At 37.0% G+C, this 15,843-nt stretch overlaps 1 protein-coding gene across 1 annotated transcript in view; it reads left to right on the plus strand.

The window, feature by feature from the left end:
* KLHL32 (kelch-like family member 32) overlaps positions 1-15,843 on the plus strand; it is a 209,766-nt gene that overhangs the window by 98,613 nt on the left and 95,310 nt on the right. The window contains exon 4 of the mRNA XM_008571310.1: positions 10,321-10,428. Coding sequence (XP_008569532.1) covers positions 10,321-10,428 — 108 coding nt within the window. The remainder of the gene's footprint in view (positions 1-10,320; positions 10,429-15,843) is intronic.

Raw genomic sequence — 15,843 nt, forward strand, 5'->3', positions numbered from 1 at the left:
GCAGCGCTGCCGCGCCTCCTAAGCGGCGCACTATCCAGTGCGCCACTGGGCCGGCCCAAAACTTATTTTTCTATCTAGCTGTAATTTTGTATCCATTAACCACCCTCTCCATGTCTCCCCTCCCCCTCCCCTTCCCAGCCTGTAGTAACCAGAATTCTACTCTCTGCTTCTAAAAGTTCAACTTTTTTTTTAGTTCCCCATATGAGTGAGAACAGGCAGTATTTATCTTTCTGTGCCTGACTTATTTCACTTAATGTCTTCCAGTCTTATCCACGTTGCCACAAATGACAGAATTTCATTCTTTTTCATGGCTGAGTAGTATTCCATTGTGTATATGTACCACTTTTTTTTTTATTCATTCATCTGTTGAAAGACACCAAGGTCACTCTGGGCAAAGGATTGTGGGCAGGATCCTGGCCCTCCAGAGAGATGCTGGGGTGCTCTGCAGCTCCTCAGCTGGAGTGGGCCACCCTGTGCAAGGTCACCAGGGTTGTGGGCAGGTTCCTGTGTCACCAAGAGAGACACTGTGGTGCTCGACCACTCCCCAGCTGGGGCAGGTAGCCCTTATTAGGCCTCATGGCTAGCTTAACCTCAGCACAGTCAGGTTAAGCAACTTTCCTCCTTTCTCCCTCTCCCCTTTCCCTTTTCTGCTCTGGGAACTGAGCAGTGAAATTCCCCTCCTGGGAAGGGGTAAACATGACTGTTATCATCAAAGGAACGTCTGGAGTGCTTTGCACTGATATAGTAACGACACTAATTAGAAGCCTATGACCTAACCGACCAGGTGTTAGCAGACTACAAGGGCTATGTCACGTTGCGTACCACTGATTTCGAAATTGCCCATTACTCTGCCAGAACCCTCAAAGGCTTATAAACCTCTACTGTCCTTTGTTCAGGGGAACTGATCTCGTTCAGTCTCCCCTCCACGATAGTGGAATAAAGTTTTCGGCTGAAATAGTGCCTGGCTTGAGTCTCTCTCTCCCTTTTCTCTGATTTGCCAAACCTAACAGCCTTGAGCAGGCTCGCTGGAGTGACAGATAGGACTCTGTGTCCCCAGCAGAGGCGTTAAGGGTGCCCTGCAGCTTCCCAGATGGCATAGGAGGCTACGAGCAGGTTTGTTGGAGCCGCAGTGGGGACTTTGTGCCCACGAGAGAGGCACACGGGTGCTCCACAGGGGAGAGCAGAGCCACCAGTGGTAACAAAAGGCCCTCATTGGTCAACTTAGAAGCTTTTGAAAAGAGGATTGTACCATTAGCTGCCATGTGAGGACAGACCAAAGGGTTTCTTTACACAGGAGAGATTCTTTCATTCAATAATGGCTTGTCAAGTGTATTCAATAAGGAAAAGCAAAAGTGTCATCCCTAAATATCTGAAAGAGGCAAATTTGTGACAGGTAAAAGAATGGAATTTACTACATGGTGGATAGTAAAGTGTTGTGATCCATTCTCAGGTAATATAACTGCAAACTAGAAGGTAACTAGAAGGTCTGAGAGTATGACCCCAGGTTAAAGTCAAATGCGTGGAAGCTATTTTCCAGAATACCTAAAACTGGCAAGGATAAATACTTCCTATGAATCATCTGACTTTGTGGTGGAGGGCACAGTTTCTGGCCTTCACATTTACCATGACTTTAGTTAAGAAAAAAACAACTTCACTGGTGCCTTTTCCCATTCCATTTCTTTCTTCCCCAGAAGACCCAAGTAGTTAAAACGTGACCACATGCAGGAGGAGGAGAGTCCTGAAGAGACATGGGATAAGTCATAGTGACACTTGCTTTGACGGGCTTGTTATCATTGTGTAGCTAATTTAGGAAGCAACTGTGCCAGAAATGAAGCTGTTAAATGCAGCTAGACCCTTTGAATAAACCAGCTCTATATTTGAAAATGTTGGGAAAAACAATATGTAGCACACATTTTAGACATAAAATGGATTTTTGTTTATTTTATGTAGTTAAGGTGAGAGAAAGTTAATATTTTAGAGATATTAATTTTTGCTGCCTAATTGTACTTATCATAATAGAATTTTACTACTTTAGTTGGTCCTGTGATATTTTATCCTCTGAGCGTTTACTGCACTGCTTGAGGAAAAATTAAAACAGCTATAAATACTTAGGGGGTAAAACCCCACCAGCCAAACATCCCCACTCCTTCAGGCCATTAAGCTGCACAGGTGGATTGATAAAGAACGTAAGTACTTCATTTCATCTCTGGTCAGGATCCTTCTCTCCCTAATGGAAGGGAATGGGCTATTTCAGTTGATTGAACAGCCTCATTAACTGAGATTTACTATGCATTTTTTTGTGGGATATAACCAAAATGTAATAAAGGATAATCACCATTAACACTAAATTGAGCAAAATATAATCTTTGTTGATTCAGAAGTTAGTTCAAATCTCAGTAATGCCTTATGGCCATTGTAAATGTTCCTACTTACGTAATTTTGGGCCTATAGAAGGTGAAAGGGACCAGGCTATATCTGCTGCCATCATTGCAGGTTGCTCTTTTCAATGACATCCTTAAACATGTCTATTTACTTTCATTTAATTCTCCTAAGCTCTCATAAAATGATTGAATGTGCCTCCAAATATTTCAGTGATTTCTCCTGTAAGATTATTCAGATTCCTGATAAAGTGGGAATTCATAGTAGATTTTGCTCTTGTCCAGTGTAACTCCAAAGCTGTACATAGTTTAACGGATAAAAAGATCGTATTTCACCAACTTTGAGTGCTTAAAAAAATCTATCATCTGCCATTTTACTTATCTTTGATGATGTAATAGAATTTCTGTTGGTCAGTTTTGTGGCATCAGTTATCAACCTAAAATGTTGTAGCTCATCTTGTGACTGCATGGCAACTAATGTGACCCAAGGAAACTTAATTTATGTACTGTGATTTTAGAACTCAATTTATATCATTTCTGTGTGAAATACAGTGGAAATGATACGCCATAAATCCACAAACTCCCTCTATAGTAGGCACTTAAAGTGGATTGTTTTCTCACAAACTGGGTTTTCAATTAGAAAGATCTGTGGTGGAGGCAGCACATTATCAGCCAAGTGAGCTGTGACGACTGTAAATCTTAGCCTGGCCAAGGCTTTCCCAACTGCAAAACAGTGTGAACCAAGCAAGCGTCTGTGTAATGCTTTCATATTTCTAAGCAGAACCTTATCCTGTGCTTTGGCAGAATGTTGTGGCTTGATAGGGGACATTGCCATATGTTCTTTGCTTTTTTCTAAATGTCTAGCTTTCAACTCACTTGTTTTTCTGAAGTGTTTAGCTTATAGTAGATGCTCTTTCTCTTTAACTTTAACTAGGATTTTATATTCCAGTATCTAAAACACCATATATCCAGGAAATTCATTCTTATATAGAAGTAAGTCTTTTTGTTTCTGACACTGTAAAACAGCAGGACTTCATCTGCAGATGAGGTTTTTTTTTTTTTTTTTTTTTTTTTTTGAGACCGGCCGCACTGCGCTCAGCCAGTGAGCTGGTGACCGGCCATCCCCATATAGGATCCAAGCCCACGGCGGGAGCGCTGCTGCGCTCCCAGCGCCGCACTCTCCCAGGTGCACCACGGGCTCGGCCCTGCAGATGAGTTTTTGAAGAGCATGTTGGTTCATTCATTCATTCATTCACCTGTATTTATTGCGTGTGTGCAATGCTAGGGTCTGGGGGCACCACAGTAAGAGAGATATGGGACCTGTCTTCATGGAGCTTAGAATCTACCATTTCAATAAGTTCAGTGCTAAAAGATAGCAGCATTGGTCTAAGCATCTCTTTTGCTATCAAAGGAAGCTTCGTCCTTCTCTGTGGGTCCAGCAGGTCTCTAGACATTGTTTCACAAGGTTGGGGAGCCTAGACAGCTGGTGTTTCACTGTGCCAAGTGGCCAGGTTCTTTCTCAATGAGGCTTTTCCTAATTGAGATGCCTTGTCAATGCATTAAACCCAAGACATTGGCCTTGATGTAATAGTTCCCTTTTTATCTTCAAATTAACCAATTGTTGAACTTTTAAAAATTGTGATAAGCATGAAATTTGTAACATGAAATTTCTAAGACAATACAATGTGAGGTCAAATGGAAATTCTGTGTTTACAGAAATGGTGGTGATGGTTTTTTTGATGGAGATGGAGTCATAAATGGGATAAAATTAAGTCTCTTCTTTCCCTGTGTGGTCATACCTTATAATATAATAATTCTAGATAAATTTATTTAATTATATTAGCATAAAACAATTACTAATTTGATGTTCCTTTATTGCTTATACAAACATATGCAAATATAGATTCACGTTATTTAAGGAATTATGTTTCCTCCCCAACTCTACTAAGCCAGGCTTCAAGTGCAGTGGCTTACAACCTTGTTTGAAAGTCCCTGTTTTATGCCAGTATTTCCCTGGTTACTTCTGAAAGACCCTAAGAAAGTGGATTTTAAAAACTGCCTTGGCAGCCTGTTCTGTTTTTTAACTTTTGCTCCCAGGAAGTTTTTCTAACTCATTAACCCAGATAATTCTTCTGCAGTTTGAGCCATTTCTATCCCGCTCTGCATATGGGGTTGCTCGAGAGCTGGTCACCGAATCAGGTGCAATTGCAACTAGGAAAATCTGAAAAAAGAAATAGGTGTGGGGAATATTAAAAACGTAACCACCCATATAATAAAAAGCAGACATTGAAAACAACTGAAATTTCTTTCAGGTTCTTTTCAAAGTGGTTGTAAAAAGTGCAGAAGCAAATTCAGAATTACACAAATTGAAAGATTTTTTTTTTTATTGTGATCTGTGCTTTTTTAATTTTGGAATTTCAGGCCATCTTCTACAAACGCGTAAGCAGAATCCACTTAACTCTAAAGTCAATTTCCTGTTAGCATTTCTGATCTATAGCCACACTTGATTTCCAAAACCAAAACAAAACCAAAAAATCAGAAATTGATACTTCTCTTATCAATCCCTTTAACCAGGAAATACATGAAAGAAACTTCATTCTATTTATTATTATCACAGAATACAAATTTTACTAAGCTTGCCATATGTCAGACACTATACCTAATACTTTATAGTACTGTCATATAATCTTCAAACAAGTTCATGAAGTGGGTGCAATTTCTAGCCTCATTTTTCAGATAATAAAACTAACTGACTCAGAGAGATTAAGTGCCTGCCCAAAGTCACTTGCAAGTGTCCAAACCCAGAACTGTTTGGTTACAAGTTTGCCCTTACTTATTGTGCTCCACGACACTGAGGATTATGTGACTACAAATCCAGTGTTCCCTTTTTTTAATTTTCAGCTTTATTGATGTATAATTGGCAAATAAAATTTATATATATTTAAAGTGTGCAACTCGGAGGTTTTAATATATGTATACATTGAGAAGTAATCACCACAATTAAACAAATTAGCATATCTGTCACCTCATATAGTTACCATTTCTTTTTTTTTTTTCGTTTTTTCTTCCTTTTCTTTTCTTTTGTGGTGAGAGCACTTAAAATCTACCCTCCTAGCAAATTTCAAGTATACAACACAGTATCGTTAACTATGGTCACATTGCCGTACATCAGATCTCTAGAACTTACTCATCTTGCATAACTGAAACTTTGCACTGTTTAACCAACAGCTCATAATTTCCCTCTCCCCCAACAACCCTGGCAAGTACCATGCTACTCTCTGCACCTGAGTTTGAGTATTTTAGATTCCACATACAAGTGAGATCATTCAGTATTTGTCTTTCTGTGTCTGGCTTATTTCATTTAATATACTGTTCCCCAGGTTCATCCATGCTGTTACACTGGCAAAATTTCCTTTTTTTTAAAGGCTAAATAATGTTCCATTGTGTGTGTATGTGTTTGTGTCCGTGTATTTCACATTTTCTTTACCCATTTATCTATCAACAGACATTTAGGTTGTTTCCATATCTTGGCTATTAAGAATAATGCTGTAATGAACATGGGAGTGCGGATATCTTTTTGAGACATTGATTTCATTTCCTTTGCATGTGTACCCAGAAGTGGGATTGCAGGATCATAAGGCAGTTCTGTTTTTAGTTTTGGGGGGAACTTCTATACTGTTTCCCATATGCTCTCTCAATTTACATTCCCACCAATAGTGAACAAGGTTTCCATTTCCTCCACACCCTGGTCAACACTTACCTTTTCTCTTTTTGGTAATAACCGTTCTAACAGGTGTGAGGTGATGTCTCGTGGTTTTTATTTGCTTTTTCCTGATACTTAGTGATGTTGAGCACCTTTTCATATACTTGTTGGCCATTTGTATGTCTTTGGGGAAATGTTTATTCAGGTCCTTTGCCCATTTTTTAATACAGTTGTTTTTATTATTATTACTACTATTATTATTTGCTATTGAATTGTATGAGTTCCTTATATATTTTGGATATTAACCTCTTATTAGATATATGTTTGCAAACATTTTCTCCCATTTTGTAGGCTTCATTTTTAATGTGTTGGTTGTCTCCTTTGCTATGCAGAAGTTTTTGGTTTGATGCAATGTCTATTGTTACTTTTGTTGACTGTGCTTTTGGTATCATATCCAAAAAAATCATTGCTCATATCATTATTGAGTAGCTTTTTCCCTACATTTTCTTCTACATGGTTTCAGGTCTTACATTTAAATTATTAATGTAATTTAAGTTGATTTTTGTGTATGGTGTCAGAATAAGGGTCCAATTTCACTCTTCTGCATGAGGGTATCCACATTTATCAAAGAGGCTGTTCTCATTGTGTGTTTTTGGTACCCTATTGAAGGTAAGTTGACCATAGATGCATGGATTTATTTCTGGGCTCTCTATGCTGTTCTATTAGTCTGTATGTCTTTTGTATTTTTGTATGTAGCTACTTTACTGCTCTAATTTATTGGTTCTAACAGATTTTTTGTTGTCTATAGGGTTTTCTACATTTATGATCAAATTATCTGAAAATGGCTAATTTTACTATTTCCTCTCTGATTTGAATGCCTTTTCTTTTTCATGTTTAATTGCTCTGGCTAGGATTTTCAGTACAATGTTGAAAAGAAATGGTTTCTCTTCTTCTCTTATCTATCTTCCTTAGATATTTGATTTTTTTTTTTTTTTTTTGGTAATGATTTGCTTTGATTCTTTTCTCTTTCTCTTTGATGTATCTATTATACTTTCTTTTCTTTGTGGTTACCTTGAGGCTTGCCTAAAATATCTTGTAGTTATATCATTCTATCTTAAGTTGATAACAACTTAACTCCAACTGCGTATAAACACTATACTTTTACCACCTCTCCAACACTTTGTGTTCTTGTAGTCAGAGTTTCTTTCTTTTTATATTGTGTATTTATTAACAAATTTTTGCATTATTATTAGTGTTAAGTTATTCTGTATTTGTCTGTATATTTACCTTTACCAGTGAGATTTATGCTTTCTTATGTTTTCATATTGCTGTTTAGCATGTTTTCATTTCAACTTGAAGAACTCTCTTAAGCATTTCTTGTAAGGTAGGTCTAGTGGTGACAAACTTCCTTAGTTTTCGTTTGTCTGGGGAAGTCGTTATATCTCCTTCATTTTCAAGCAGCAGCACTGCTTCTGTGGGTCGTGTGGCACTGGCTGAGACCAGTGAGTGCATGGTGGCACCAGGTCCTGGGTGTGGACACAAGGGTGGTGACACCACATCCAAGGTGTGGGCACATATGCAACTGTGCCAGGTCTAGGGTTCTAAGGCAGGGGGGAGTAGCGGGGGCACTTTGTCAGCTCCCCTTCCAGAGGGTGCAGTAACATGTATTCCAGGAAGTTCCATCATCTAGGGTCTGTGTTGGCAAAGACTCTGTGGGTCCCCAGCAGCAGAGGCTGCAGAGGTCCTCCTGCTCTCCTTTTCTCCTGTAGGGGAATGTAGTGGCTAAGGGGATTTCTCTTGGCACTAAGTTGTACTGGCCTGAGTGATGGGCTGACACAGGTAAAATGCTTCGTATACTGTTTTATGTGATCATCCTTGGTCTCAAAGGAATGTTTAATTTTGTTTATTTGAGATAAAGTAAATTTTTGAAAGTTAAATATATTCTGAATGTTTTAAAAAATATATCAAATATAATTGCATATATTACACGTTAAACACTCCCAATATCCTTAGGATATTTTGAATGTTATTTTTTATTTTCTCCAATTGTAAGCATTTAAAATATTCCTTAGAAAACTTCTAATAACAAGGGAGGAATGGTTTTATATTTCTAACAGTAAAAATGTTAATTATAAATTAAGCTAACAAAGAGAAACCTCTTCATTATGAAAACTTAAAATTCTCTAATGCAGTGAGATGGAAATGAAGATCTCTAGAAGGAATGAATAATGGGCCATCAATTTATATTGCCCATTCTATACATATTAAGTAAAGAAGTATAGAATTGTGAGAATCAAAATTAAAGTTTTTGAAATAAATTGCTAAAAGATGAATATTAATATATTAATATTAATATTAATAAAACCATAAATATTAATAACATTATTAATATTACTAAAAGAAAAACATCACATTTAAAAAAAAATTTAGCATGAACTAAGTAATTACCACATAGAATAGTGAGGTATTTTTGCTTTTTTCTACTATGAAGTTTACTTCTAGGAAGTTAACCAAATGGCAAAATCTGAGGGAATATTGTCCACAAGACTTGTCTCATTTTTGATACCAGTTGCAAGTTTAAGGGGCTTTCCAAAAGCATCGTCAGGTTTGATAATTCCCTAGAAAGCACAGAACTCACTGAAAGATTTATACTCATAGATATGGTTTGTTACGGGGAAAGGATACACATAAGCACGAGCCAAGGGAAGGGACACATAGGACAGAGTCCAGAGGAGAACCAAATGCGGTCTTCTGATTGTCTTCTCCTTGTAAAGTAATAGACAATGTTACTTCTTGCTGGACACAGTACATGACAATATGCACAAAGAATTGCCACTCTTGGAAGCTCACTCATGCCTTTGGTGTTCAGAGTTTTTATTTGGGCTCAATAACGTAGTGCCTCTGTGGCTGACCTTTAGTCTCCAGCCTCTCCTGGAGTTTGGGCTAATACCTTGAGTCTCCAGTCCCTCTGGAGGTCAGAACTGATATGGTGTAATCCAAAACCCCATCACAAATCATGTGGTTAGATGGTTGGTGGCCAAAACCCCCAGGCAAACAAAGACACTTTTACCAGGCAGGACATTCCAAGGGCCTAGAGATTACCCCCAGAAGCCAAGGGCTGAGGCCTGACCTCTCTTGGGTGAGGTTAATTCTTCACTACACAGAAGTTACTTTTCTAAGTAGCACTTTTTTTCATCAATAACCAAAATTGATTGTTCTCTTCATACTTGTTAAGTCGAACTTGTTAAGGTGTATAAATTAGTGTGGGGTTTTTTCTTTGAGAAAATTTATGTAATTGTTCCATTTGGAAAGTTTGCATGTTTTTAATTTTCAAGTTTTCATTTACATACTAATCATTTGTGGAAGAACTGAGCTAAGTAGCACTTTTTTTCATCAATAACCAAAATTGATTGTTCTCTTCATACTTGTTAAGTCAAACTTGTTAAGGTGTATAAATTAGTGTGGGGTTTTTTCTTTGTTTGAGAAAATTTATGTAATTGTTCCATTTGGAAAGTTTGCATGTTTTTAATTTTCAAGTTTTCATTTACATACTAATCATTTGTGGAAGAACTGACTTTTGATAAGTTGGCCATTTGGAGAATTGGTTTGGAGACGAATTGATTTGCACCGAATAACTTAGATGGTGGTTCTCAAATTCGAGTGTCAGTCACCTCGAGGGCCTGCTACAACACAGATTGCTTGAGGCCCACTCTGAGTTTCTGATTCAGTAGATCTGGGGTGTAGCCTTTAGAATCTACACTCAAACACATTACCAGGTGACACTGATGGTCCAGGGGCCACACTTTGAGAATCACTGGAATGGAGTGTGTGATACATGGCAGATGAGAGGAACAGGATATGTCATTGGAATGCAGAAAAAAGACAGAGATGTCAGAAGACAAAGGTGCCACTTTCCTTGTCCTGTTGACCAGAATGTTCAGGATTGTTGCATATTAGTTGGTTGCAGTGAGAATCCAGGATTCGATTTAGTGACCCTAAATATAATCACCTTGAATGAGACTGTGTGTGTGAGGAATGAGGTACCATGTGCATTGTTACAGTAACTGTTTAGACATCAAGGTGATTTGCTTGTGTGTATGAAGCTTTTTAGAAGTGTTTCAAAAATCAAAATCTATATTTAATTTGTAAAACTTTTTTTTTCCTAATCTCTCTATGACTTTGTCTTGCTCCCTTGGTTTTTAAGTCCCATAATTCTCTTTCTTTCTTTCCCCACCTCAGGCCATGTTCAGTCTTTGCATGGTGGAAAGTGGAGCTGATGAGGTGAATTTGCATGGTGTGACCAGCCTTGGCTTAAAGCAAGCTCTGGAGTTTGCATACACAGGACAGGTATGGTCCCAAATGTAATCTGACAGGATTAACTGTACCTTTTAACTGCACCTAACCCAAGGAGATTATTTTTGAGGTATGAGATTTAGTTATTTTTTCTTGTTGCTCATTTTGATGTTAAAAAATGTTTTATCTCCACTTAATTTTATAACTGAAGTGATGGAAAGGTAAGTAAAGCAATCTGATTTTTAATCTGATTCAGTGAGCATAGAATTTAAATCTTAACTCAGTGCTTGGTGGTATAATTTTTTAAATAACCTAAAGAACTATATCATAAGAGGAAGAATTTGCAAGATAACTTGAATTCTCATTGTTACCATGAAGCTCAGTGACTCAATAATGACTTTATTTTTTAAGACAATAGTCTTAAAAACAAGATAAAAAAATTTAAAGCCTCCAAAAGCTATTTCCACCACATTGGCACTCTTTCACATATCTCAGGGTCAGTACCTAAGGCATTTAGATTAGAATGTGGTGGTTTGAAATCATAATGTGCTCATCACTAAAACTGTAATAGGATTTACAGGGATCTCCAGAGGACATCCATTTGCATTTGAAAAGTACTCAGATAAATCAGTCCAGGTATAGATTGGATTTTTATCCTCTTTTATACAATTTTGTTCTTTAACTCCATTTCATCCAACTTGGGTTCAGTATCTTCTATGTTAAAATAAGGGCTTCTTTTGACAGGCTCACTTCCTAATGGGAGAGAGAGGCAGATATATAATTACACATCCTTACTGGGCTGGAAGTCATAACAGAAGCAGAATACAAAGGCAGTGGAGGAAAGCAGGGCATGTTCTGGTGGGGCCACCAGTACAAAAGTTCATGGAGACGGTGATATTTGGGTTGTAAAGAATATGTGGGAGTTCACCTTTCCACATTTTTTTTCTTTAAAAAAATTTTTTTTTATCTATAATTGACAAATAATTATGTATATTTGTGGGGTACAATGTAATATTTTGATATATATTTACAATGCGAAGTGATTAAATCAGGCTACTTAACAAATCTATCACCTCACACACTTTCTATTTTGTTGTGGTGCTCTTTTAGCAATTTTGTTACGAGCAATTTTGAAATATGCAATTCATTATTAATTATTATAGCCACTATTATTCCTCCTGTCTACCTGAAACTTTGTACCCTTTGGTCAGCATCTCTCCTTTTCCCATCTACCTCCCTCCATCAGCCTCTGGTAACCATCATTCTACTCTCTACTTCTATGAGTTCAAGATTTTAGATTCCACATTTAAGTGAGATCATGAGGTATTTGTCTTTCTGTGCCTGGATTATTTCACTTATCCTAATGCCCTCCAGGTTCATCCATGTTGTTGCAAATAACAGGATTTACCCCCCTTTTTAAAGCTGTATAGCATTCCATTGTGTGTATATGCCACAGTTTCTTTATCCACTCATCTGATGATGGAAACCTAGGTTGCTTCCATATCTTAACCATTATGAATAATGTTACAATGAACATGGGAAGGCAGATATTTCTATAGCATACTGATTTCAATTCCTTTGGATTATACCTAGAAGTGGGATTGCTGGATCATGTGGTAATTCTATTTTTAGTCTTCTGAGGAACCTGCATACAGTTCTCCATTGCGGCTGTATTAATTTACATTCTCTCCAACAGTTCAAAGTGTTCTCCTTTCTCCACACCCTTGCCAACACTTATCTTTCATCTTTTTGATAATAGCCATTCTAGTAAATGTGAGGTGATATCTCATTATGGTTTTAATTTGCACTTCCCTGGTGATTTGTGATGATGAGCAGAGCATTTTTGCACATATATCTGTTGGCCATGTATGTCTTCTTTTGAGAAGTGTCTATTTAGACCTTTTTTTTTTTAAGTAGATTATTTGTTTTCTTGCTATTGAGTTGTTTGATTCCTTATATATTTTGGATATGAGTCCCTTATCAGATTTGCAAATATTTCTCTAAACCTGTGGGTCATCTCTTCACTCTATTAATTATTTTTTTTTCTGTGAAGAAGATTTGATGCAATCCCATGTGCTGCTTTTTGCTTTTGTTGCCTCAACTTTTGTAGTCATATCTAAAAATCATTGCCCAGACCAGTGTCATGGAGCATTTCCCCTGTTTTCTTCTAGTAGTTTTACAGTTTCAGGTCTTACATGTAAGTCTTTAATTCATTTTGAATTGATTTTTCTATATGGTGTGAGATAAGGATCTGATTTCACTCTTCTGCTTGTGGGTATCCAGTTTTCTCAACACAATTTATTGAAAAGACTATCCTTTCTCTATTGTGTGTTCTTTGCATCTTTGTCAAAAATCAATTGACCATAAACGCATGGATTTATTTCTGGGCTCTTTATCCTGTTTCATTGGCCAATGTGTCTGTTTTTATGCCAGTATCTTGCTATTTTGATTACTATAGCTTTGTAATAGATTTTGAAATAAGATACTCTGATGCCTCCAGCTTTGATATATGCTGATAGAATTCTTTTTTAAATGCTTGATAGAATTCTTCTGTGAAGCCATCAGGTCCTGGGCTTTTCTCTGATGGGAGATTTTTTATTATTTATTCAACCTCCTTACTTATTATTGGTCTGTTCAGATTTTCTTTTTCTTCTTGATTCAGTCTTAGTAGGCTGTATGTTTCTACGGATTTATCTATCTCTTCCAGGTTATCCAATTTGTTGTCATAAACTTGATAATATTCTCTTGCTCATTGCCTCTTATGATTTTTTGTATTTCTGTGGTATCAATTGTAATATCTCCTCTTTCATTTCTGATTTTATTTACTTGAGTCTTCTCTTTTTTTCTTAATGTGGCTAAAGATTTGTCAATTTTGTTTATCTTTTCAAGGAGCCAACTCTTAGTTTCATTGATCTTTTCTATTGTCTCTGTAGTCTATATTTCCCACTAAATTTTCTTTAGAGGCTTATTAAAATGTATGATATTATTTATTCTCTTTTCTAGAGTTAGTAGAGTTTGAGATATGTGTCACAGAATAATTGAGGCAACTCTGGCAGATGGAATGAAACTGGTAGATACAAGGGAAAGAAATCATCCATCAAGTAGGAAGTACAAAGGTGAAATGAAAGATGTTGGATCACAAATTCAGGGTCAAACCAAACATATTTCATGCCTTAGGAAATTAAGGCAGGCACTTGTTCACAGAATTGCCAAAACATATTCTTAGTGAGGTGAGTAAATAATGTGTTGTGTGCTTTTTGGTTTACAGATGTAAAGAACTATACCAGCTCTCAATTGTGTCTTGAGTGTATTTCTCTCTTTACACCTGAATTATAGTTGCACCTGCATTTGCCCATCTCTAAAGCAAGATTGATAACCCGTATCGCATACTTCACTGGTACTCAGTGGTGATGAAATAGTAAATACCGGCTTTTTGATAAAACTATCCTAGTAAGTTTCTGTACTCAGTTGCATTAACAACTAAACAGTTTAAGCTTAGAGGCTATAGGCTGTAATGCATGTGTAAGTTATTAGTAAACTCAAGTGCATAAAAATTGCTGTGAAGTCTGTTAAAGTACACATGCAAATATAAGTGGCTGCCTTATTGTTTGCCTTGATTGCTTTGGGGTTTCCTTCAGAATGGCTGTTTACACAAACACACACACACACATACACACACACACACACACACACACACACACACACACATACGTACGCATGTTATGTTCGATGCCTGTGGCCCAGAGGATCTGAGAAGGGGAGCTGAGTTTTTGAAGGGTAGGAAAACTACTTGGCAAGAGGGAAGAAGTTTGCGGAAGGACAACCATATCCCAATGCCCAAGAATCATATGCCTCACATGCTCAAATTTCACTTTTATGAAACAAAAAAGAAAACCAAATAAAAAAATAAATAAATATAAGTAGCTGGTGTAAGTGCCTTAAAAAAAAAAAAAAACAAGAAAAGAAAAGTAAGACCTAGGGCCAGACCTGGGGTTGTATTTGTTCTGTCCAGACACAAGAAACTCATTCTTGAATGTACATCTGCCGGGGGTGACAGGCCTACAGCATACAGCAGTAATTCATCTGTTTACATGGTTTACTGAAGGGGCGGGAAGGGGGCTGACATTTCATGGAGCACCAGGACACAGTGCTAGGCACTTATGTGCGCTGTTTAACTTAATCTTTAAAACAGCTCTGAGGTTTGTGGTTACAAGTTGTGGGGAAGAGGTAGAGGTGAGGGGGATAGGAAGAGGTCGGTTAATGTATATAAAGTTACAGCTAGGTAGGAAAAATAAGTTCTAATGGTGTACGGTAGTGCTAGGCATCTATAATTAACAATAACTTATTGTATATTCTCAAATGGCTAGAAGAGAGGAGCTTAAATGCTCTCATCACAAAAGAAATGATAAATTTTTGATGATAAATATGCTAATTGCCCTGATTTGATCATCACACATTGTATATGTGTATTGAGATATTACTCTGTTACCCCATAAATATATACAATCAATACATGTCAGTTAAAAAATAAATAATTTTTTGAAAAACAGCTCTGAGGAATGTGACAAACCCATTTGAAAGGTGACAAGCCCAGAGAGATGCAGTGCATTGACTAAGATCTTTCTCCCAGTATTTTTTGATCCAGTTAATCAAACCCAGTCCTCCTAATTTCAAGTTTATTGTTCTTTTTAAGTGCTTTATGTCATTAAGAAAAGTTTAAGTCATATTTTTGATGCTTTGTTGAGGAGGCAGGGAAGTGTTTGGACATTTTAGAGAGGAAACTATTTTGATGGTTTTCTCAGCTGGTAAACTGTGCCTTTCCAACACTCAGTCTGTGAGGGTTTGAAGTTGCTGCACTTGTATTCGCTACAGGATTACTCCTGCTGCACAGTGAACATTGATATAGTCCTTCTTGGACAAGGAAGTTTGGTTTTTTAAATAGCAAAATGACTTTATAATATATCTGTTTTTTCTTTGAGAAAGGGACACAGATAATGGGGAAAAAAATGAAGTTGTAGTGTACCTGGGAAATGTGAACAGCTGCATTCTCTTATTATGAAATTGAAGTTAACATCAAGCAAAAAGTTTGGAATATGGAAGCATGAATGAAAGCATAATTCTTCAATTTCTTAATTGTTATTTACTGCTATGGACATTCACTGATACATACGCTTTAGCCATGATTTGTATACAAATTTGTAAAAAATTCAGGGTTAACATTGAATTAATCTACCTATAGCTATTTCTGCTGACAGCTGATTATATGTTTAGTCAGTTGTAGTAAGCATAGTATAAAATGTAATTATTTTAAGTGTCTGAAAATTGTTGCTGTCTTGGAGAGAAGTTGGAAGTGCAGAGTGGGAGTGATGAATGAATGCCGTTAAGCGTGACAAGATGTGTGGGTGCTTCTCCTACACGTTGCTCTAAAGTACAGCCTTCTCAGAATTGGCCCATGGATTTAATCCAGGA

Source organism: Galeopterus variegatus, unplaced genomic scaffold (genome assembly GCF_000696425.1).
Source record: "Galeopterus variegatus unplaced genomic scaffold, G_variegatus-3.0.2 Scaffold678, whole genome shotgun sequence".
NCBI classification, from domain to species: domain Eukaryota; kingdom Metazoa; phylum Chordata; class Mammalia; order Dermoptera; family Cynocephalidae; genus Galeopterus; species Galeopterus variegatus.